The sequence below is a fragment of the Hyaena hyaena genome, unplaced genomic scaffold (assembly GCF_003009895.1).
Source record: "Hyaena hyaena isolate Hyena2069 unplaced genomic scaffold, ASM300989v1 scaffold_847, whole genome shotgun sequence".
Classification (NCBI taxonomy): Eukaryota; Metazoa; Chordata; class Mammalia; order Carnivora; family Hyaenidae; genus Hyaena; species Hyaena hyaena.
Window position 1 is genome coordinate 119,500 of NW_024081480.1, and position 26,903 is coordinate 146,402.

General features: G+C 33.4%; 1 protein-coding gene across 1 annotated transcript in view; it reads right to left on the reverse strand.

Moving 5' to 3' along the window:
* The window catches only part of SEMA3A (semaphorin 3A), a 204,203-nt gene that overhangs the window by 21,794 nt on the left and 155,506 nt on the right, over positions 1-26,903 (reverse strand). The window contains exons 7-13 of the mRNA XM_039219925.1: positions 21,888-22,030; positions 19,935-20,049; positions 19,776-19,845; positions 17,868-18,012; positions 14,367-14,586; positions 11,418-11,509; positions 3,217-3,258 (exon numbers count right to left, since the gene is read on the reverse strand). Coding sequence (XP_039075856.1) covers positions 3,217-3,258; positions 11,418-11,509; positions 14,367-14,586; positions 17,868-18,012; positions 19,776-19,845; positions 19,935-20,049; positions 21,888-22,030 — 827 coding nt within the window. The remainder of the gene's footprint in view (positions 1-3,216; positions 3,259-11,417; positions 11,510-14,366; positions 14,587-17,867; positions 18,013-19,775; positions 19,846-19,934; positions 20,050-21,887; positions 22,031-26,903) is intronic.

Consider the following 26,903-nt stretch of genomic DNA (forward strand, 5'->3'; position numbering starts at 1 on the left):
GATCTTTAAAGTATACATTCAGATTATTCTACAATGTCATTATACCCAGTGAATTTACAATTACTAAATGAAGTAAAATATGCAGAAAAATTTTCTAGTAGCAACTAATTCAGGATTTCAATACAATTTTAAAAATGCCTTTAACAAAGTTTAGCCGATGTAGCATTGAAATGATGTTGTAATATACGTAAATGCAAAATAAGATACAAATAAAATTGTTTTGTGATTTCTCCACATTTTACTGAAATTAGTATCATAGCTCCCTTTTCTTGTACTAAAGGACTGAATGATCGTAAGCCTTAAATGAAAGTGGTATAAATACTAAATCATGTATCAGAGAAAAGACTTCAAAAGTGTATTTTAATTTCCCCACTACATAAATGAAAAAGATGTTATAGAAAAGCTGGTCTCTGAAACATGGTGTGCTTTATTAATATTACAAATTTCCTGACAGTAATGGATATAATTAAAGTTGCATTTATAAATGATGTTTAACTATATATATATATATATATAAATTGAATAAGGATTGATGTATCTATTAAAATCTATGAAATTGTTGAAGTTATAAAAGTGCTTATATAGAAAATAATTCTGTGCTTAAAAGTAACTTATATTTTAATAAAAGAAAGGGGAATAAGTGGGGAAAATAATACAATTCCCTTCCAGGAGTGAAGACTATTTGTATCAATATTCTAGTACAGATAGCATATAGAATACAGTTTACACTATGGATGTTTGACTTCTTACTATATTTTTTATTATTGCACCAAGATCTTACACACCATGGCTAATTAAGAAGCAGTAGTTCAATTTCTTGGGAAGAAAAATGAAGTGATACATGGTAACAGTTGACCATGATTTGAAAAATATGAACAAAGAACTTAACTAATGTAAGGAATTTCTTTTCCCCTCCAGTCCTTTGTATCTCTCTTCCAAAATGATTTAAATACAAAACAAAACTTAGATTGTATTGAAGGCAAGTAATCTCAAATCAATAAAGAAATGAAATAAACTTGTCACGTTTCTGCAATTAGTTAAAATGGAGTGGCAATATCCACAAGCATGGTTGGCATTGGTGAGTATGGACTTGCTGACCCCTGTATTGTGATCAGAACTATTTGAAAAGCTACTGATTAAGCTGGGCATATGAAATCAAATGATCTCTATGTTTGGTCAATAACTCTTAAGAAGCATAAGCAAATTCATACTTGTAAAATTTTAAGAATATGACATTTGATTTGGAAAGGAGTTATTACCTAAATAAATAGTATCTAAATATGTCATATCCCTTTAGGAGAAAACCAGAGAAATAACACATGGGAAGAAGAGAACCAAAAATTACTGTAATGAAAACTTCAAGTGTGGTAAAATGCCCAAAATTAAATACAACTCAAGTTTAGTTTTCATTTTACAATTATTCTGCAGTACTATTAAAGAACTGTAAAATTAATCATGCTATCTAAGTGAAATATAGGGAAAGCCTGCAGGCACCACTGAGCATAATCCAGTCACTCGCAAGTAACCTGATGTGCTTTTTCTGCCCAATTTAACATCACCACAGGCTTTCTCACTATCCTCCTTAACAAGTTTCGGGTCAGAAGCAGGCGATGAATCCATTTATCCAGAAAATTAGTTGCAACACTGCTTGCCCCTCTTGAAACCATTGCCTCACTTTGAAAGTTTCTGTGAGCATGAGTAAAACTGATTCACATCTGAATGTAATCAAACTTCCACTAATCAAAAATCGAGGCTAGGAATACTCTTCTTGTATCATTGTATTTTAAACATGGTATTTTTGATGTTTTGGGTGTGTGTAGGTGTGTGTGTGAAATGTGTTGCATTTAATTGGCAATTCTTAAAGTACTTAAAAATATTTAAACAAAAATTATTTTATAAAACTATAAGCAATGTAATGAAGATTGGCAAGGAAGCCAAATAGAGAATAAATAAATAATTGAAAAAATCATTAAAGGAAAGAATATCCCAATCGCTTCCATTCTGGGAGTCCCCAGATTTCCTTGCCAACATTTGACAGTTTTTAGATTGCAAGAACAGGTGAACACATACTTATGAAGTGTAAGATAACAGGATCAGGTCAATAATATCTGCACTCTGAGTTTCTCTAAATATCTCAGAGATTATCAATCTATTTTGATATGTAAGTGTAGAAAGGATATACACTGAGTTTTAATGGCACAGTATTTTCGTCTTGTACAAGGGATAATGCACAGAGATAAAACATGTAAACAATTCAGGACTAAGATTAGCCGAATGATTTTCATATTTAACAATTTTGTACATAGGTATTCAGAACAATCAGTGAAGAACTTCCTACTCCAAGTTTTTTCTGCTAGGTTATTTAATAATTAATTTCAACTCAGTGTCCAACTCTCTCTTTGTTTTTTGTTTTTGTTTGTCTGTGTGTGTGTGTGTGTGTGTGTGTGTGTTTGAAGTTACCACTGATATACTGAGTAGAAAGACTATGCAACATCTATGGGGGAAAGATAATTTATTAGAAGTTAAAATTATATTTGTTTTGTACATATAATTTAGCATTAGAAGTCATTTGTGTTTCTGAAGTGTCTTGCCAAAGCATTAATTCAATGTGAATGCAAAGACTATTAACATGCTACCCTTAACTTCCGAATTCATGGAGTTTAATAACATCATTTGGCAGTGACTGTTTTGTTGTTTTCCTTTTATATGTAGCCAAACTAAATGTTTTCTCTAGCATACAATACTACTGAAAAAATAAAATGAAGTTTTGAGTTAAGATTCTACAAACATATACAGCCCAGTGCATAATTTTATTAGCTTATAAAATGTATTTGTTTATACATGCAGGTTTAATTATAAACTTGTTTACATCCTGAAATATCCACCAGTGCTTTTTTCAAGGAGAGATTAAAATAATTATGAAGCAAATTATATTACAATCACCCAAAAGTAAATGCTATATATGAACATTTGCAATGAATAATGATCCAAAGAAATATATTTATAGGAATGTTAAGATTGGTCAAAAACATGAGTCAATGAAAATTACCTTTAATTTTCACTCTACTAGCTTATTGTAAGCTTTCTTTTCTCTTTTTTGGAACTATTGTTAATAAATCTGTGAAATTTGATGAATCATGAATATGTTTATCTATTTGAAACACAAAATTAACAAAACATGGAATATTGATTGTAATACATAATGATCGATAGTACCTGCTTAGTGGAAAGCTCCATTGCTGAAATAGTAGTTGGCTCCTAAAGAAGAGAAAGAAAATGTGAACTACTTGGTCAATGAGAATAGTCATTCATTAATATTAATTAACATAGAACACCAACATAAGCTTTCAGAGAATTCACTTCAGTGCCTACAAGAAGCAATATAGTTGGGAAATAAGACACAAGAAGGGAACTGCAGAGATGAGTATTAAATGTGTGCAGCAGACAATATGGGCATCTTAATGTCCTGCAGTCAAAGAGCAGCAGGAACATACTCATAGTTGATCAAGCTGGGTTACTGCTCACTGCAGTCAGGGAAACTACAGGATAGCCCAGCAAGAGTGTTGGAAAGGACACCTATGTTTTGGGTATTTGTTAGTTGACTTGAGGGAGGGTTCAAGGAAGTGAGGTTTGCTCTGCACGGGATGCTGCAAAGAACACAGGTAACTGTATGACTAGGTCTCTTTGTGTATCGTATTTAGGAGGAAGGAAGAACAGAATGAGGCTAAAGCAGTACTTAATGAAGAAGTAGCAACTACTCATATAGGTAGGATAGGGGGATATTTGGTCATTTTTTGTGGTTTGGGCAATGTCTCCATTCTTATCTGTTTTCAGGCATGATTACAGAATAGTCTTGCTTTGTTCTTGATTCATATATGGTTTCAGCCCTGTATGTGCTGGTGCTCTGTGGGAATTTATATGCTCAAATGGAGAACACTGGCCTGTAGTGACAGGCCAGCTCCTAATAACACCACTGTATTTGGCATTTCTAGCTGTCAAGGACTTTGAGAGCTCAGGTACAATGAGATTATTTTATTATTATCAAAATGACCGCTTCTTGTGCAAGGACCTACACTACACATTTTTGTCAGAGAACAAGATCTCTTCAATTTCTATCAAAAGGCTCATCTAGAAAAATAATAACTAGGGAAGTATTAACCACTAATATATTTTGTTAAGTATTCTACTGAACCCAATCATAGAACACATATAGTTGCTATTAATAACTACCTGTTTTTGGTTAACTGAGACCACCAATGGGCTATTCACCTGAACATATTAGCTTATATTCTCTCAGATTTACTTTGGCTGAAGTGTACTCCATCATATCTTACATCAGTGACAAACTACACACTAAGAAGGATATTGCTTAGGGGTTTCAGAGGTGGCTGATGAAAAAGAGGCTTAGTAGGAAGGAAGAATAATCTTAAAAGGCCTCACTGTGTATGACCTTCAACAAAATGTAGAGTTAGATTCTGATACCAAACTGAATAGACTCAAATAGTAACGCATACCTGGTCAGAAGTGTAATAGTAGGGGAGGTATGTAACCTCTTTGTAATTCAGCTTTCTAATCTGAAAAATGAATATGATAGTATCTTTCTTGTAGGATTGATAGAAATGTTAAATGAGTTAATAATAAATGTAAAGGATTTTACAAATGTGCTTGACGCATGGTGTTTACTTAAATTTCTCTCTCACCCACGCCGCTTTTACACACGCTTTCCCCACTATATTCTGTTCCTTCCACTTAATTTGTCTGAAATAAAGGCAGCCATCTTTAAAAAAAGATCTTTCCTTAATCTTTTAAGTTAAGCTGAAAATCTTTGAAAATAATGTATTGTTTTGTTCATGTTCAATTCAGTGTTATTCATTTTTCAGCACACTAGGCTCTCCCCTCTCCTAGAGAAGAGCCCTATGAGTCTCAGAAGCAGAAATCACTAATGAACTGTATTGGTGAATGAACACTTTGAGTCTATATTATTATTACTGGACTCTTTTTGTTTTATATGGCACTACTGACCACTCATTTCTTTTTGACGGCTTCCTCTGTTAAATCTCATTATGCATTGGAAGTCTTTCTTTTTCTTTCTTTCTTTCTTTCTTTCTTTCTTTCTTTCAGAGAGAGAAAGAGACAGAGAGAGCAATGAGCACAAGCAGGGGGAGAGGGGCAGAGGGAAAGAGAAAGAATCTTAAGCAGGTTCCAGGCTCAGCCCAGAGCTGGATGGATGCAGGGCCTGACCACACTGACCTGGGATCATGACCTGAGATGAAATCCAGAGTTGGACATCCAACCCACTGAGCCGCCCAGGAGCCCAGAGCCTTGAATTCTTTACTATTTATTCTTAGCCCTTTTCAGAGTCTTCTCTTCCTTCAGCCATTCCTCATCTGTTTGCCTTCCCTTGCCTACTCCTTTCCACTCTCCTTTGGATGCTACATTCTTTTCCTGGTGAGCTCATTCACTCTTGTGGTTTTAATTACCCACTATATGCTGCAGAATTGCAGATTTTTACTTCAAACTCAGTTATCTAAGCTGAGTACAGGATATTCTTAACAAATTTAAGACAACTTGCCTGAGACACAAATGAAACAAATGACTTAGGATGTAAATCAATAAGATAATTTAGAGATTTCCCATTATTTCCCATTTTCATAGCATAAATTAATGAAATTAAAAATAAGAACTTTCTATAGGATTATCAATCAGAAAGGCAGTTATGATGAAGGCATACCTACCAATTTCCTTTTTGCAGAAATATCTTTAAAATTTAGTACCGTCAAATCACAAAAATCAAGGGGACAATTCATCACAGATTTTCAGCTTTAAAAGACAAAGCTGCCTATTGTGTTTAGGTTTGTCTAATATTGGAATCAATGAATCCAAACAGACAGTTTGAAGGAGTTAGAAAAATTTTCCACAGCAGCTTTTTCCATTCCGACAGCTTCACATGAGAAATGGTTATGTAGTTATGTAAGCAGCTAACTTCATATAGACTTTCATGAAATAAGTTTTATAGCCAATGTGTAAGGAAAGTGCTTTTTGGATAGAGAATCAATGCTAGTATAATTGAAGTGAAAGTTTGCTATGTCTAGTTTCTTTTAAAATCTAAGTGCAACTATGTAACAGTGAAGCTGATTAATATTTATACATTTCATGATCACTGACAATTCAAAAAATTAAATGTCTATGAAGTAGATGAAAATTATTATTTCATACATAAACTGTAAAACAAAACAAACACCAATACACAACCAAACTCCATTGTACCATATTATAATTTCAACATTCTTAAATTAAGATCCGAGAATTCCTTAATTAAAAGAACTTTATTTAGTTTTTAGACCAAGAAATTAATAACAGTTTGGAATAGAATGTGTTATTTGCTGTATGCAGTTGAGTTTTAATAGAGAATATATTAAGATGACATCCATTTAAATAAGTTATATTTCTTTTTCTGAGAAAGAGCTGGTGGTGAATATGACTTCCATTTAAAACAGATGTAGCCTCATAAGCATTTTTTCATGAAACTGGTCTCAATTGCAAAGTTAATTGGTGTTCAAGTAAAAATGAAATTAAAAACTTAGCATCTTTTCAAGATTTTCTATGACTCTAATTTACTGTATTTTTTTTTTTTTTTTTGCAGATATTTTAATCCAGTCCTTATTAAACTTTCGCACTTGCAGAGCTTTTCAACCTGCTGATCCCAGGAGAATCTGACATGACTCCCTGGATGCTAAGCATGCAAACACTCCTTTAGAATGAGTTAATAGATGAGGTTTTGGAAAGCATCAATTATGTTTTACATTTGAATGAAAATTTCATTTGTTAGCTCAGCTGTTCATGGAATATTGCATAAATTGAGTTTAAAATGCATGCACTATCAATGTAACTGCCTTGAAATCCTTTGCAGTCAATAAGACTATAAATAAAACCCCTTGTACTAAATGCACTGTCCCTTGATTTAACACTCCTTTGTCAAAAAGTAAATCCTTCCTTGGACAGGAAAGAAGATCCCACACTGAGTAAGTGAAAATCAGCATATATCTTGGTTGACAACTTTGAATATTTTTAAATGTTATAGATGTGGGCTTTTCAAGAATTTTAAAAGAGATTTTCATTTGTATAATTAGTTAACAATAGCTATTGTTAACATCTTACTAGTAATATTAACTTGGCAGTAAACTTAATTTTTAAAAAACTTTAAAAATTTAAGAACTTGAGGCTTGCTTGACTTTAATCAACTTGTTCAGAATCACATAGTAAATATGGTCCAAATACAGATTTGTGATTCTAAGTAATATGCGGAATTAAGTTTAGGTCTTAGTACTTTAATAACATTTTGAATATGTAATGGTAATTTAAAGTCATTTCTAGAGTCTTACACCAATGCCAATTTTATTTCACCTCTTATTACCTATTAAAATTTTATTCCAAAATGGAATTTTTTATTACTGAGGGATATTTTTCTTTCTATACTCTGATTGGGATTTGATTTCACCCTCAATAAAAAAAAGTATCTTGGATATAATTGAAACCACTGGAATGTTCTGTGATTAGCCAGGGTGTTTTCCTAAAAACCGACCTCAAGATGGCAAAGGACATAGTACTGGCTTTAATTCAGGCTTTTATATGACGTTTGGTTATTCAGCCTAGCAAGAGCACATAATGAACATGGTCTCCTGGAGATGATATTTTGGTAAAATTAACTTGTTGGTTGACATTAAAATCCAAGAGTATCAGATACTACCATGAGTCTAAATTTGTTCCTTGTCTATTTACTTTGTCAAAATACTGTTATGCTCAGGTTAACACTTTTAAATTTTATTTTATGTTAAATGGAATGACATGCCAGGCTTAAATAGAAATAAAGAAACTGTAACATATCTCTGCTTGCTTCACTGTATATAGCAATTGCTTTAATGTGTTGTGTTTTTTTTCCCTCCCACTACAAAATTAAACAAAGTTTGACAGTGAAATATTCCAATTGCTAGACCACAATATATATATGAACTCTGCCTGATAGAATAGAATGTTAAAAGTAAATATTTCTCTAAACTCTGCCCAAATATGTTTTGTCTACTTGAGTGCCAAAGAAATAATAATGACAATAATGCATAGCAGAGAATATGGGAGAGAACTGGAGCATTTATCTATGGAAGGAGATGTGTCCCAGGTTGCAAAGAATCTTTTTACAAAATCGTAAATTCAAAAAATCACTTGTGTACCAGCATAACATTACAAACTTATATGTGACAGTGACTGATCAATGATATCTTAAAAACCACAAAAATGTCATTCAATAGTTATCACAGGTTTAATTCAGTTGAGTATTTCTCTGGAAACTACAAAATATTAACAAAATCTAGTAGATATTAAATATTTGTGCTCGCAACACTGGTGGCTTTCAACCAGTCAAGATTTTGTTAAATCATTTAATAGATTAGCTTAAATTAATATCTTTTAAACTAGAATTTTAAAATAGAGCATAGCTGAGATATGAAATATAGCCTTAAGATCATAGAGACATGGGGAATAAACTATACAACAAATGAAGGGAAATTCACAAAGGAACCATGACAAATACAAAAGTAAGAGATTCTAGAAATAATAAACATATTTTAAGTTAACATAATATTTCAATATCTCCTGTAACTTCACTTGTAATATAAATTTCTAAATATATAGAGTTGGTACATTTTTTTTCTTTCCACTAAAGAATACTATGGGATATAACCAGTAGGATAACTTGTTGCTGTTCCCAGTTTCTTTTCCACATATTTGGGCACCTCACTTTAAGAATGGTCTCCCTGAGGAAGACCACTAACTCTTTACTTTCTCATATTGCATTTTTTCAACAATACTGATTACCGGAATATTACTCAGTGATCAAAAAGAATGAAATTCTGACATTTGCAACATGGATGGACCTAGAGGTATTATGCTAAGCAAAATAAGTCAGAGAAAGATAAATATCATATTATTTCATTCATAAGTGGAATTTAAGAAACAAAACAGATGAACAAGGGGAAGGGAAGAAAAATTAAGATAAAAACAGAGAGGGAGGCAAACCATTTAGAGGCTCTTAAATACAGAGAGCAAACTGAGGATTGCTGGAGGGGTATTGGGTGGGGTAATGGGCTAAATGGGTGATTGGCATTGAGGAGGGCACTTGTTGGGGTGAGCACTGGGTGCTATATATAAGTGATGAATCATTAAATTCTACTCTTGAAACCATTATTACACTATATGTTAACTAACTTGGATTTAAGTTAAAAAATATTGATTCCTTCATTCCTTTAATAGATGCTAGATGAAAACATATTTTAGGCACTGGAGACACAACAATGAACACAAGACAACACTTTCCTTATTCACCCCTTAGTGCCTTAGCAATTTGCTAAATCTAGATGGACTCTATATTATTAACACAGTCCATTTGGATAATTGTATTTTTGAATTCACAGACTAGTGAATCAATATATAAATACTGAAACTGAAATGGCACTTAGTGAACAAGAGTTATTATATTATTATAATTAATTAATTATATTATATTATATACAATTATATTATAATTAGTATAATTAATTATTACTCTATAAGAGACACAAAATAAGGCCAAAGTTTAAGACTTTAAAAGTCAGAATAGAATTATGATGATTTTTATTATTTTGAAAACTTAAACCAAAAATTAATAGCAAAGTGTACTGGAATGTGGCTTACTCTCAGTGCAGCTAAGCTAAAACAATTCAATTGTATGAATGAAATTCTGAGCATGGTACCTGGCACTATCCGGCATGCTTTATGTAAGTGTCTTTAATTCTTCTAGCTTACTTGTTTTATTTTGTTTTGTTGTTTGACAAAGAGAGACGGCACAAGTGAGTGAGGAGCAGAGACAGGGGGAGAGAAAGAGAGAATCTCACAAGGAACAAAGAGAGAAAGAGAGAAGTGGGCTCATCCGAAGCAGGCACACACTCACCTGAAAGAGGGCATGACCTCACCCTAAGTGATGCTCATGTTCACATGAAGCAGGCTCGAGCTCAACCAATAAGGGTCTTGAACTCACAAATCCAGAGATCATGATCTAAGCCAAAGGCAGATTCCTAGCTTCCTTGTGAAGTAGGTATTACACCTGCTGTTTCGCTGATGGGGAAGCTCAAAGAGACCATATAAGTGTTCCCCCAAAATGCTAAGGAGATATGACTGAAGCGCCTAAAGTCCTTCCACCAGAACACCGTTTAGTTGTTATTACAAGGTATCCATGTCATGATTTACCAGTTATTTGTTTCAGTGCTGATCATAATTTTAATTGTGTGAGTGTATATTAAGAACTTGCCATATTCTACTTTTTCTTCAAAATATTGCTGAATAGTGACCAAGAGCACTACTGGGTTAAACAAAATGATCTAGAACTATGGGGCTAAGAAAAGTCTTAGTAAGTCTTTGCTCACAATTAAAATATTTAATCAACTGAAAAACTTAAAGTATGTGGGACACCTGGAGACTAAATGAGATCATTTTAAGTTGTGAGACCAGAGTCAATGTTTTCTCATTTTTTGTCTTCTAATTCTAGTTCATTTTGCAGTTATGAGTGTCTTAAATGTTTGCATTATTCTTTTATTTAAAAATTGAAGTAATGCCTTTTATGAGCATTTATTTCCCTGTCATAGCTCATTAATAATTTATATCAAGGTATACTGTGATTTAAACTCTCCCCATTAGCAAGTTATCTGAAAGAAACAACAGACATTATGGTGTATGTTATTCTCTTCAGTTCTTGGCTCTCATTTCAACCCATATTCTACTGCCTCTACCCCGAATCCTATATAAATTTACCCAGGCCATCCATGATTCTGGACAAAGGAACAAATATCTATATATTCCTTAAGTGTGTAGACTAGGAACCCATAACAAATTTGACACCAGTGATTTAAAATCTCAAACATTTTTTTGCTAACAAATTATTTCTTTAAGAAAATATTATAAAACAATTCATGAATAAGCTAGACAAAATGAGAAATCTTCATTCTCCTGTCATTCTGAATGTATTTTTCTCTTAATACACTCATGGAAGTTACCTATCATTCTTTATATCATAAAGCATGAAAGAAGAGATGGGGGGAAGCAACATGAGTTTATTCATTGAGGTAAATTACATAAATAGTATAAAATGTAAATCATATACTTTGTTATTGAGAAAACAAAATATGAGCCAAGAATATATTTCCATACATTTTTAGATTTAACTAGCATTGAAAGTTTCAAGGTTTATTTTGACTAGTGTCTGGCTTTCTAATTGACAAGCTAATTAGAAGGGTATGCTAGACTACTTGTCCATACCAAGTTCAGTGTGCAGCTGTCCTGGGGGAAAGACATACAAGTGAACTTGTTGACACTTGAAATTAAGCAGCACTCACCCGAAAAACTGTCATTTCTTCCAGCAGAACTTCTTCTAAATCATGCCAAGTCTCCTTAGGAATTGAAACTACTTTAAGAACGGTCCCAACATCTTTGAAAGAAAGTGGAGGGGGAGAACACAGTTTAAATAGATCTGAACAAAAGTTAATGTCAATGAATGGAAACAGTATTTGACCAGAAATTACATTTTGACCTCAGTCTTGCTTTTATTTTTATTTTTTTGTTACAGCATTGGTAAAATATATATTCAAATGCATTTCATGAAACTAGATGAAGTATGAACATAGCTGTGCAATGAAAATAACTGAACTTTTAGAAATACATGAAGCTTTGAAAATGGTGTTATCCTGAACTTGAAAAATTATCAAAATATCTATATATATAGTAATAACTAGGTTGAATTATGTTTTTTTTTTAAATTTTTAACCTTTATTGTCAGGTGTCTCTGGAAAAATATAATAATGCCAGTTGATTTGGCAGGTTTTTCCACTTCTGTTGTGAAACTAGGACTACCTGTGAAGATTTAATGTAGATGGAAAATGCAAGGAATGCTGTCAAGCGACAGGAGTGGTCTGAGCCTGCTGCTCATCCTCTAGGCACCTGGAAGCCTGCAGTCCTCACAGGCCCCTAAGGACAGCTCAATGACCATTACGTGATGAATGACAATAACTTGATTTCTCAAAATGAACACCTAGGATTACCTGTTCCGGTAGTTTCTCAATATTGATTAATCAACTTTGGTTAACAAAATGGTTTGATTAACGTCTTCAATAATCAATTTTAGAGTACTCAAGGAATTTAAATTCCAGAGCATATATCATAAAAACTATTAAACTGAATACATGGTATAGAGATTTAAAGCACTGTTTATTCTAATTTTCGTTATGAAAAGAGACAAATTGTTTTAAGGAAAAGAGCTGTTGCTTTTACTCTAAATTGTGTTTAGAAGATTTTTTTTTCCGGTATGGACTCTTCAACATTCCAATTCTGATCAGTTGATCAATTATTTTTAGCCTCAGTTGGCTCATTTTAATCAAGTTCAACTGACTCATTATTTGTAAAGAGAACCATACCAGTAACGAATAAGTTACACCAGAAAAATAATTCACTGTATTCACTGAATAACCCATTGATAACCATTTTCCAGGCATCAATGTAATGTGCTATATGAGACAAGAAAAGTTGCTAGTGAGAAAAAAAAAAAAAAAACAAGAAAGAAAAGTTGATAGTGTATATCTTGTAAAGTGAAAAAAAAGTGCCCTTTGTTAAGAGGTTACTTCTCTGTTTATAGGATTTTAGACTACTCATAACACCAAAGATTAAAGGTAAATTAGGTTAATCTATTCAGTGCCTCTGATGGGTTTCTAGTATCCAAATAGAACTTTATCTGTGTTCCAGATCTAGTTTTACTGAGTAGTATTTCAAACAATTTCACACAAATTGAATCAAATTACTCAAGTAGGATCAATACACTATGATGTGCAACTCAGTTAAAAGATAAAATTACTGTAATCAATTTACTTTGCTGACAGATGACCCTGGTCTGTGCTGACCGATAGCCATCCGCATCTTCAGACATTCAACATGCTCATGAAATTGGTCCCTTTAAAGACAGCTTGGGTCCAAAATGAATTAAAAACTCATGATCGGATTTCTATGGTCAAATAGCCGGAAGCAAGCTTCTGTTTCATCGACAATGAGTGAGGGACTTCTCAACAGTTTAGGCCAGAGTGAAGAAAAACATTATTGAATAAACTACTCTGTAGATAGATCTAATTATACTTTGATATTAAATTGATAAACTAATATTTACTGAAGACAAACCCTATCATCTTACAGGTTCTAAAGATTTACATAACCAGAAGTTGATACTTGGAATTCACTGACTTTTATCAAGCTCGGAGTCTCTTTGGGACTCTTTGATTTGGTAAACGCTCTCACTCATAAAAGCAGACTGCACTCTTGCTCAGAACCTGACACTGTTCCACCCAATAACATATGCAGCTCACAATTTCATTACAAAACTTTACGTCTTTAAAGTTAAAGTTACCACACAGTTGCCATCCCACTGTATTAATTCAGCTTTTTTATCTCTGTTCCTCACCCAGGGAAAAGACATGCTATTACACAAAGTTTCAGTGGAGCGGTCACTCTGCTTCGCATTGATTTATGTCAGTTAACAATGCTAATGGAGATGAGGAATTTATTGCCTTGGAATCTGACCCTAAATAGCAAGTTTCGGGTTTGTAACTGGTGCTTTCAAAACAGTATTAATAAAGAGACTGGGGGAAAATATGTCATAATACAATGGGATTCATTCTGAAAATATATGTGCAAAAAGTTTGTTTCTAACCATGGAGTTAGTAAAAATATATTGTTAAATTTCTGTAGAAATGAACCTAAAATGTCCCTGATGATTCTTTAGGTCCATTTTGTTCTTCCACTGATGAAAGTCTTGTTTTGTTTTGTTTTCTCTCATTGTATGGCAAAAACACTAAACAAATTGTATTGCCAAAGTTGATTTGCTAGAAGATTTGCACACTATGATAATTTTAAAGTTAGCTAATTTTGCACCAATATAGCCCAGAAGCATTATCGAATGTCTTGGGAGTTTTAGGCATGGTTTAAGCAATATATCCTCATCTAAAAAGTCAATGGACAGAAAAGAGTTAGGATTTACTTCTAGACACTGAGTGTTTACTGAATAATTAGCCTTACCTAATTGCATGAAGCAACTTTGATTGTAAAGGAGATTTTGTTTAAATATACCTCAACTTATTACTTTTTAATAACACACTGTCATGGTAGATGTTCAGGTTTTTTGGTCATGTATTAGAGGTTAACTCTATGTGTCAGTGACTAGCAAAACTTCCTTCAGTTCTTTGTATACTCAGTAGGTTAAACAAAGGTCTGGAAGGAAATCCAGAGCTAAAATTAAAAACAATTACCTGTTCCAATAAACATAACATCATATTGGCCATCTTCTGCATCCACTCGATCTACCACAATTTGTGTAAATTGATAATTGACATCTGTTTTGATCATTATTGGCCGGTTATTAATAGGAAACACTGGATTGTACATAGCAGGATGACTTCTTGCAAATGTTATCACATCATCAGGAAGGTCTTTTGTAGAGTCAAACCCACCAAACGTTTTACTGGGACACTATTAAGATAAAGAGAAGAAGAGCTTTTGATTAAAATATAGTGAATAGAACTATAAATTATATAATAATTTATAACCTCAATAATCATAAACTAAATCTAACATGTCATTATTACTCTAAAGTTAAGTAACTGAAAAACTAAAAAATATTACTTAAATTAATAGATGTAATATAGAGTATATATTTCCTAAGCATAAAAGTCTCAATGGGATTTAGTTATGTCTCCATTTCTTACCTAAAATTACAAAGGCAGCTAATGAATGCAGTGTACAGGAGTCTGACGTTCTATCAGTGGCAACACAATACATTTTACTGATATGAGACAATATTTGAAATGAGAAATGGAATATGTTACAACTAAATTCAATTAATAATCAGATGAGAGAATCTCAGAATAACTCTCTTGGGTAAATTTATCCCCCCAGGGCATCATGCTTAAATGATTATATTTATAATCACTTATAATTCTTGATAAGCTAAGAGACAACATAAACTACTCTTTCTTTTTTGTAAGTTTATTTTTAGAGAGAGAGGGAGCATTTGCATGCATTGAGGAGGAGTGAGAGAAAGGGAGAGAGACAATCTCAAGCAGGCTCCACATTGTCACCACAGAGCCCAATGCAGAACTTGAACCCACAAGTCGTGAGATCATGACTTGAGCTGAAATCAAGAGTCAGACGCTTAAGTGACTGACCCACCCAGTCACCCCTCTAACATAATCCTGAAAAATAATCACAGAAAATATCAACAGTACCCTTTTTCATTAAAAATTTTCATTAAAAATTAATTTTAAGGAAAAGGAAATGTGTTATGTAAAGTGTTTAGCAATCTGGAGGTGTCTGAGTGGCTCAGTCAGTTAAATGTCCAACTCTTGTTTTGGCTCTGGTCATTATCTCCCGTTTCTTGAGTTTGAGTCGCACACAGGGCTCTGTGCTGACAGTGTGGAGCCTGGTTGGAATATCTCCCTCTTGCTCTTTCTCCTCCCCTCCCATGTTCATGGTCTCCCTCTCTCTCTCAAAATAAATAAATAAACTTAAAAAAGCATTTAACGATCTGCATGGCAGTGAAACTGACCAATTCGAGTAGACCGAGCTGAACAGATGATGGCTACAGAGAACCAGAAAGGAAACACTGTGGTACACTGGCATAACATCACCTCTGAATTATAAACACTCCATATAAGGCAATAAAACAAAAATGAAAAAAATTCAGATTTCACCATGTGTCTTTTCACTGCAGTTAATTATGTGATAGAAGCATTCAAAGTACAACATCTCCAGTCTCTGGCTTTTTGTCTTATACCTAAGTAATTTTTTCCATTTAATGTAAGAGCTTGAGAGCTGAACTTTAATTAAGAGAAGTTTTTGATCTTACAAGAGGCTTAGGAGAAATCAATGTTCTTTGCCATTACCTTGATACAGAACATAAATAATTCATGATAAGTGAAATAAATAAACTTGCTTTGAAATGGGAAGAGTATCTATCTCTGAATATATATGCATGTATATATATGTTGTATATATAGACACACACACTTAATATATTAATATAACAGTTAAAGGATTTAAGCGATTACTTTTTAAGTAAATTATAAAGCTACTTATTTAATGTAATATGTTTCACTTAGTATGTTTTTCTCCACTAGTGTTTGCAAAATGGTTATTCTCAGCTGCCACTTTTTAGAATTAATGAACTCATTCAAGTGAATTTTAGTCACAGAGTTAGAGTTTTGTCCTTCTGCTTGGCCACTTCCTAATTCCTAGATTTGGCAATGCTTTCTGCTTCTGTCTTTAACAGCTGATGCATACTGCTGACTTTTTATCTCACGTTTTAACAACTCTCTGTGAATGAGTGAGAACACAGCTCTAGAATCAAACTGCCTGAACTGAATCCTGGTTCCTCTCATTGCCTCAGAGTCCTCATCTGTGAAATGGGAGCAAGAGTTGCACTACTGAATATAATATATATAAACAAAAATTTCTTAGAAGAGGGTCTGGCACACAATAATTTCCAATGGCTATCCTTAATCACAAATATGTGGAGTACAAATTCAGATCAAAACCCTTGTATCTCCAAATAGTAGTACACTATCTAGCATGCTGAAGGAATTCCACCAAGGCTGCTGAAGTGAAACCTAGAGTCAGGTTATGTTTAGAATACACTGGCATTAATGAGCCATAGGGATATTAAACTCATCACTAACCAAGAAAAAGCAGTTTGCCATTAAGAAATGGAGTAAATATCTTGTGCTTTTTTATAAAACCCATTTGACTTTATATAGTCAATATTTCATCTTATTAGTTCATTATTCTAAAAGCCTCTGCAGGTATTTTATCCACAAGTACCATCAGCTAGAAGTAATATTTATAAAATTGGAACTTTTCAATTTGCTCATAAGGAAGTTTATAAATAGAAGAATATGAGATTACAATCCTCATATTTAATAAAATATATAAAACATAATTTACTTGAATTTAACAGAAGAAACAAAACTGAAGTAAAATTACAGCAGTGGCTAAACTTCAAATCTAAGTTTTTGCATCACGTGAAATCATTTCCTTAAAGACTCTGAGGATGAGAGCTGCACATCGGTGCAGGTACTAGGACACCACTTCTAAGGTCACTCACTTCCTACCATGTTTTCTTCTTCTTTTTTTTTTTTTTTTGCCCTACTTTAAATTGCAGATTCAAAGTTGGTTTTATTTTGACTTTTCTCCAATTTTCTTTAGGCCTGAATGTGCCCCGGGGTTGCTGGAGGGAAAAAAGAGGTCAGCGAGAGCAGACAGTGTCTGTTAAAGTATCTCAGCCCTGCTCTATGAGACTTGCCTGTATATTTCCTTTACCTATTTGAGGGGTGTGTCCCATTCCCATGGGAAAATAATACCAATTTAAAACATATCATCCTCCTATTTAATGGTCAATCCTTGAAGCTCTCATTCTAATTAGGGGCAACAAGTTGAGATGAATCCCAATTGTTTCAGTTCTCCATGAAACCTGCTTTTGGAAAAGAAAATAAATAAGTCTATCCGTTTAGTTTCTATTTCTCAAATTTTATGGTTATTAGTAACTGGTAAGCTCTGAGTTTAACCACTAATGTTGCTAAAGAACATGCTTTTAAATGTAGAATTCCACAATATCATAGAATATCCTTGCTTTCTGTTGTTTATAGTCTTGTCACCTTTGTTTTACATTATCTGTAGTTAATACGTTTGTACCAACATTTTTTAAACCTTTAGGAGAAATTTATACATCTGGTATTTTAAAAACCTAGACCACTTACAGTTCCTGGTCGTGGGTAAGGGACTCTTCCTTGGTAAGGCACCCACTGATAGTTGGGACCATCCCTGTGAGCATATGGACCAAGGAACACCCTTCTCACATCACTCATGCTATACATACACACAGCGGACCCCTTGAAGATGTTACTAAAAAAGAGAGACAGAAAAAAACAACAACAGATTTTCATCTTCATACAATGGCAAGACAAATGTTAAGTTGTTCTAGGTTCTTAAATATTAGATATCAATTATTAAAACTTGAACATAGATTCAATCTCAAATAGTGGTTGCAATATTTTTTAGTCATGCATATATATTTTGCCAATACACGAGAACAAATTATGACTGCTCAAAAATAGAAGACACAGATAAAACCATTATTAACACTCATAGTACACATATTTATATAATATATAGACAATATATGATATGAAGATGCACACATTAATATACATAAACGTCAGTGGGAAAACATGTAGACCTTTTAAAAAGCAATATTTAATTTTGATATCAAATAGAAATAAAGATATAAACTTTGGTAATATGTTAAACCTCCAGCATGAATACTGAAACCAGAGAATTTTTAAGCAAGCAAGAATGTTTAAGCTGAAACATTTGTGGAGCTGAAACTGCTGTAGAAAATGAATAGTTAATGTCAAATGATGTTTCACATTATATTATTTTTAACTCCCAAATGACCAAAAGCATTAGAGCAAGCAACAGAGTCTGATTTGTGTGAAGGCACTTAAAATAATCTCTTTTTAACTCAGAAAATTGTTTTAAGTTAGTAGCTGTTACATCCTACTCAAAGTGGAATATTAGAGCAATTATCCCCATCATTTTGCTTGACAAAAATCAGGTACTTGAAACAAACTGGAAGTTTGCCATGTGCTGCCACAATTTTCCATTTTATTGTACTTCTATAAATACAGCCTGAAAGATGTATTTATACAAAGATATACAACAGTTGTGCACACTTAAAATATGGAATGCTTATCTTTTAACCAATCTCTCACTATAGAAAATTATATATAAATCATATCAAGTGAAAAACATGCGCTTTTAACAGTCTATTACTGGAAACTGCTCCACATAGACAATGTCTGGTAGAACGCAAGCTTCATGAGGGAAGAAAGATGCCCTGCTGCTTTTCTGTAACATCAGTTACATACTTCATGGTACCTGACACACAGGAAATCTCAGTAAATATTTATAGAATTTATAACAGCATTTTCATAATAGAATAGAAAGTACTTAGGCCCCATTCTAATCTTAATGATTCAGAAACTGGCTGATTCTCATGGATGCTCAGAGGCTGTTTGAGAACCACTGACCTAAGTAATGAGAAAGCAGAAGAAATGGATTAATGTCTGTTTAAATTTAACAACTCCAGGTAATATAAATTTTATACTGAATATGACAGCCAAGAGATAATTACTGCTCGATTGACAGCAAGAGCCTTGGGAAGATGGGGAATGGAGAAGGGAGGAGAGTGAGGAAAAGGGGAAGGAGGAAGCGAGGGAGGGAGGGAGAGAATGAGGGAGGAAAAAGGGGAAGAGAAAGGAGAGGAAAGAGTGTTGCACTTGTAATTTATAGCACTACAAAGTCTGATCAGATTTCAGCTTTTTAGAATAGTCTACATTTCATTCAAATTTTAAAGTCAAAGCTATACTGAGGATATGATACATTTTTCATCATTCTATTTATAGTGATGATATTCTTTGCTAAAATTTATTTTTCTAAAAAAACTATTTTAGGTCATAACTTATATCAGCCATCTAAGAATCTACAACAGCTCAAAGGTTAAGCCAATGTTCTTTCAAAAATATATTTTCCAAACTACGGATACTTGAAAAGCACCTAAAGGACATGAGGTTTCTTTGATAGTAAGATAGTAAAAAGCTGTTTACCTGGAAGTTGTAAACACCCCATAGACAATTGGATTCTTAGGATCTTTAGAATTCATAAGGAATACATCCTCTGTTTAAAAACAAAATTAGGAAAAGTTGCACTTTGGTGGTTATGACAAAGTCCGAATAAATATCTGTCCCATATCATCAGCTACTTACGCAATTCATCAAAATGAGTGTCAATGCCATTTGGTCCTGGCACTGAGCAAATAAGTCGGGCTTTGAGGAATGTTGTCCACTTGTTCACCAGACTTCTGTGACCCCCAAAGTCATTCTGAAAGGAGACAACATTGATTTTAGGAAAGGTGCATGTGAATGATAATTTCAAATATTTCTCTTATCTTTGTATCTTGAAACAGAGATACAATTTCCTCATTTTTTCAAAATACAAACAATTATACCACAGATAAAAGTAACTATGCTTTATTATTATATTGTAGGGCAAGTCTATTCACTCAAACTTTTTTCACGGAATAACTTAAAACACTACATACTGACACATAATAGGCTCTTAATGAGTATTTATTGTAGGAAGAATAAATGCACACCTTATAACACATACTGCAGAGATTCCAAAGAAAAGCAAATCAGCATCGAATATTTTATAAGCTTAAACAGCTACAACAATTTCTAATTTACAAAAAGAAGAGTGAAAAAATATTTGCATAAACCTTAATAAAGAAAATTCATTCTAGAGAAAATATTTTTAAAAAATACCTCCTCACTGAAAAGGAAACTAAATTTTAACTTAAGTTAAATTTAGCAATAAGTTCTATTATGATCGTATGTATTTACTGGTAACTTAGGGTCTTTTAAAATAATATTTATGTGCATAAATTTGAAGGAACATATGTGTTCCTTCAAAAACATAACAATGATTTATATTTTGTTGATATAATTCTATATACTATAAAGATGTTTTTAACCCTATAAATAAGGCTTTTAAATGTGATTTATACTTTGTGGAGAACAGATTCTCATATATTGCTCATATTTTTGTATGTCTCCACATTGTTAAAACCTTTGATTTTTCCAGTAACTTAATATACTAGAGATAAATAATTACATTATGATTGAAGTAGAAAAGATGCTGACCAATCCCCCCAGTAGCGATTTTCAAAAATTTCATATTTTCTTAAAAAGAGAAAAGGCCACTGAAGATAATTATTGAATCTAGCTTTGTGATTTTCTTGAGATGAAAGGTGCGTGAATATATAATAGCAGTTAGTTTTATTCATACTGCATATATACTGCACTATACTCTGTAGAGGGAAAGAAGGGTACTGTTATCATATCTTCAGACTAATACTAATTAATCCATAAACATTAATTTTATTCTATATATCTGATATTATAATGTAATACCATATCCAATTTTTTGCTACACAGTAAATGAATTGTTCAAAGTTCAGAGCCTCAAAACTATATGTATGTGTTCCAAAAATGTATATAGGATGTTATAATTGATAAAATTAAGCTTTAACACTTTTCTCTCTTATATCAATGTTTTAGCTAATTCCAACAGCAAATATCCATTCACTCTTACATACTGTAGGAAACTGTGCTATGTGTGAAAATACAAAAAATATGTTCTCCTAGGTAACGTGAAAAAATTGTATTTCTTGGGGCACCTTGGTGGTTTAGTCAGTGAAGGATCTGAATTCTGCTCAGGTCATGATCTCTCTGTTCAAGAGTTCAAGCCCTGCCTTGGGCTATGTGTTGACAGCTCAGAGCCTAGGGCCTGCTCGGGATTCTGCATCTCCCTCTCTCTCTCTGGCCCTCCTCCACTGGAGGGCTCTCTCTCTTTCTCTCTCTCTCTCTCTCAAAGATAAATATTTAAAAAACTGTATTTCTTTAAAATTTCAAAGGAAGACTGTTTAACATAAATGTGAAATAATGTATCACAATTTCTACCTGTTTGTTTACCTGTGAAGAGTTACCAATTAACAAGTATGTTTTCAATCATTCATTACCATTTAAATATTTATAATGATCAGTCAAAATTTGCAGCTATAGTTTTCAGTATACTTGCATATAGGAAGAGAAGAAAAAGAAAACCATGATTAGACAATGATATCCTCCTTGAGTGTTTTTTTTTTTTTTTTACCTCACCTTGCATATCTGACCTATTCTAGCATGAGTGGCTTTTCCAGTGTGTTCTCCATCTATCGCATTTTCACGGAAGAAAAAATATACTTTGTCGTCTTCAGGGTTGTCACTTTCTGGGATGAGGTGGGCACTAATGAACCTTGGATCTGAGAGACAAATTACAGCATATATATTAATTCACAGATAAAATACCATTCATTACAGTTCACTTTCACTTTCTCTTCTCTTGCATTTGATGTATTTCAAGAACTAATTTTTCCTTAGGTCACAGTTTTCAGTACATATAAATTATTCTTTATGTACTTTGAAGTAAGTTACAAATCACCTTATATCTCAAAAAAAATCTTTATTTTTTCTCTTTTGGGAAGTTAGAAGTCAGTGTAGAAATCCTCAGTGTGACCACATAGTTAAAATGCATTACAGGATATTAAAATATTTTGCAAATTGGAAATGCTATCAAATATTGCTTATTGCCATCATCATTGTTATTCTTCCTTTGAAGCATAAGATACTTTTAAATCAAAGTACAAAATGGTCTGTTCTAGTGTCCAGCAAAGATTGGATGGGAGGAGAGAGATGTGATCCAAATAAAACAACAAAACACCACATCTGCTCATGTTCTTCTCCATCTCAGTAAATAGCAACATTATTTACCAGGTCCTCAAGTCACCTAGGTATTCTGGAGCCACCCTTGAGTCCTCTCTCTCACAGCCAACATTCTATCAGCACATCCATCATCTTTTCTTACCACATCCTCCATGACCAGCCTCTCCCATATCACCATGGCCAGCGATGGATTCCTAGCAGACTCCCTGTTTCTACCTTACCATCAAGTGTGTTCTATTTCTCCATGCTAGTCAGAGTGATCCTGTGGCATGTCACTTCCTTCTCTAACCCCTCATATATCTTTCCAAATTATTCACAATAAAATATACACTCTTCCCTGTGACCGGATGTCATTTATGATCCGGTCCCTACTACCTCACAAGTCTTTCTTCTACCTATTCTCCTTACCTAACTTGTTCCTAGCCTGCCATACCATCCCCATATCAGCCCCTTCCTGGTTTTCAAATAAGTCAAGTACTCTCATTCCTGCCTCAGATCTTCCTCCCTGTGTACTTTCTGAGCTCATGTATTATAATGAATCACTAAATTCCTACTTTTACTTAGGTCTTTGTTCAAATATTGCATTATCAGAGAGATCTCTGTTGACTACCTAATTTAAAGCACTTGAAATCCTCACTTTTAAGTTATTAATTTTCATGAATTATTTTTCTTCCTAACATTATTAAACACCTGTGATCTCTCAGTCTTTCTCTGTTTCTAATCTTCATTTGTTTATTGTCTGTTTCTCTCCCCACCCGAATGGAATATGAGTTCCAAGGACTTGGCATGTTTTGTTTGGTGCTATGATCCTAAAGGTTAAAACACAGCTGGCATTCAGTGAATATTTGTGTAAGAAGGGAAAGAGAGAAAAAAAGGGGGGCAGGGAGGAGAGACTGCCTAGATTACTCAGAACATATATTAGCAATGTTTAGAGCCTCATTAAAAAAAAACTTTTGTAAATACCTGGGATGATATGGTTGTGACTCATACAGACACATAAAAGTATGTAGCAGCCTCACTGATTTTAAGATGTAATATACTAAGAAGCTGAATTTATCTTACTGAAAGCACTGAGGACATTGCTGAGGTATTTAAATTCTCACGATAATCTACTTTTACTCCCATTGTGTATTATGTTATCAAGTCAGCAATGAAATATGCGCACATAGGTCAGTCAGTACCATACTTGAGATATCAGGGAAGAGGTCAGAACCCTGAAACTAGTTTTATCCATGTTATTGAGTCCTAATCATTACACCTGTGCATAATCATCATTATCATGTATTCTATGCTTGTACCCTTTGTTTAACATTTGCTCTCAGACCATGCACTTAGGGCTATACTCCACTATCCTTCTCAGGCAAATTATACAGACTCTGTAAGTAATGTTAATTGTACAATTTATTACCTATTCATATTTCAAGTTCAGTGTGCCACTGGAATAAGAGTAGGGAAATAACTTTTAAAAGTTGGACTCAGCACCAGAACTTTATAAGATACATAAAATAACACATTATTTTAATCTTAATACTTGCTACAAAACTTGTTTTTCTTCACGAATTTTTACCTGTTCATATATATGGGTATGTTTGTATTTTTTGTTTGTGTCTCATGAGGATTGGTGAGCAGAATAAGTAGTGTGACACAGTAGGAATTGGTATGTTAGAAATCAGAGAATTACTATCCTACTGATGAAGTTGGGCTCCTAGAAATGCAGTGTTCCGTGTGTGTGTTTGTGTGTGCACACACAGAACACAAACTTACATGTCAAACAATTCAGCTCAGTCACACTTGCACTTTTTGTGACTTTTTGGTAAGGCTCTTAATTACCAAATCTCAGATGACTAATTTTTACACTGGGTTTATTTCAAACTGTATTCTATTCACTTTTTCCATCATAAATAGTTCATAGAAAAACAAATACTTTAAATGTGAATAGTGCATTGAAGCAACTTAGCAAAATGCTAACAAATGAATTATATTATCATCATTATGATAATAGTTAAAGGGAGCCTCAATCACAGACTACATTTGGAGATCTCATTATAATCCAGCTACAGAATTAGAATGAAAAACCATACATTCTTCTGCTTTAAACTAGAGTAATGGAGAGAAGTTGTTCTAATATTACCTCCCAAATTAGAGTAATTGTTCACAGAAACACTTGTATAACTTAAAGAATTTCAGGTAATTAAATCCAGCTATTGTAATTGCTCACAAATACATGTAAGACACTATGTAGAAATCAAAATGAATAATATATATCCCTTGTTCTCAGAAAGCTATAATCAGGCAAAACTCATGTTAGAAGCACAAAATGACAATAAAGCAAACGATATCACAGATACTCTCTTAGCTTGATAGCACAACTGAAGGTGCTATCAAGAACATGTTTCCCTCTCTAAAATATGTCAAGAAAATTATCATTTCCAAATGTGGACTCTAGTGTGAAATTATTCAAGTAAGTTATCAAGCCCATTCATTCTTGAAAGAGCCTTCAATAATAATCTCTCCTCCAATATCTGATATTACAGGCACAGAGGCTTTGTAGGTGAGTAACAGTCTGACATAGCTTCAGATATAGTCAAGTATAAGCCACACATAGAAAATGAAGAGACAAATTTATTATAATAAAAAAGGTTCTCAAAGAAAAACAATGTCAGTATAATGTAGCTTGCCTCTAAGACCTTTAGGATACACTCAACTTGGAAAAACATTCATTTCTACTTCAAAATAAAATAGGTCTCCAGTTAAACTGTTAAATCAAAAATCAGTTAAATCAAAAAATTTAAAAGGAGTCATTCTCTTCTACTATGAAATTTAGAAAATCTTGTCTATGGTCAAAACCTTTTGTCATGATACATTCTCTACTTCTTCAATTGCTCAAATTTTGCCTTGCCCTTCCTTACTGCATTTGGCCCTTACTACTCCTCTTATTCTCTCAATCTAGTCCTCTCTTCCCTGGTGAGTTCCCCTCTTCAATCCAAACATTCTAATCAATCATTCTAATTGTCTTCCCTGCTATCTTAGAAACTCTTGGCCTCCTGAATCTCTACTGCACCTGCCTTACATAACCCCAGAACTTATTTCCTGTGCCCCTGTATCTAAGCAAGGATGATGAAAATAATAGAATCATAGTAAATAGAAGTGCTATTTATTAACTCAGGCTGTTTATCCTTAAAAAAAGAATCTTAGTGTTGCTATGGACATATTTTATTTACTTTTGGTGGCTTAGTATCGATTTATTAACAGAAAGTCTTTAAAATCATCTAATTATCTTCAAATCAACTAATGTAGCATGTCTCATTTTACTCCTTCAAAGATGGAATTATTTGCTATACTGATACAACCAAAACCATTTAATGTGAATTCCCTCTTTTTCCGTCCTCCACTCCCCCAATCTTTCTTTTCTTTCTTTCTGTGGAAAAGTGATCTCTCCTTATTTGTAAGTCTTAAGCTTCTATCTCTTTGCTTTCAATCCAATAATCTACAAAATATTTCTCTAATAGTAATCTCTATTCTTCATGCAATCACTTACCATCTATATTTTCCATTCATCATATCTTTCCTAGACATTTACTCTTTGCTCTGGATCGTGGAAAACTAGGGGATGTTATGATGAAATGTATTCTATCTGTGAGGGAATACCAACAATTAAACAGAAAAATTATTACACCACACAAAAAGAACAAAAGTAAGAGTTTGGGGGAAAATGCAGTTGGAAATAGAAGAAAAAATTAAGCTCGACTTAAAGGAATTAGGGAAAGTTTTTCTCAGAAGATATGACCTATAACAAGACCTAAAGAATAACCAGGAATGTCCCAAGTAGAAGTAACACTTGCAAGGTAAGAGAAATGACAATGTTGTTCACACAGAGAGGAGTCAATGAAGAGACAGATGGTCGAAGATGATGACAAGAAAGTTAAGCAGAGGTCAGAATAAGACGAAAGTGTAGTTTAGGAACACACTGTCCTAATGGAGATGAGGGAAACCAATCAAGTATTTTAAAATTAGTAATGACATTATCAGATTTCTGTCTTAAGATCACTGTGACTGTTATAGAAAAAAAAAACATATAATAAGGCAAGAATGATGGCAGGAAGACTACTCTGGAGGCTGGTGGGAAGTGCTTCTGATTTGGGCCAGTATGAAAGAGAAGGTGGGATATGCAAGGATTATGTGAAAGCAGAACTGCTAGATTATGTTCACTGATGAGATGTTGAAGGTAGGGAGTAGTGAGAAAAATCATGGAAATATTAAGGAAATGTCTGCTTTAAAATTGATTGGCAAGGAATTATTTACTGAGATAGGAACACTTGAGGAAGGATAGATATGGGAGTGGGGAGAGGCAGATGAGCTCAGTTTAGTGCATCTTTGAAGTGAGATGCTTGTGAATTTGACCCACAGGTCCAG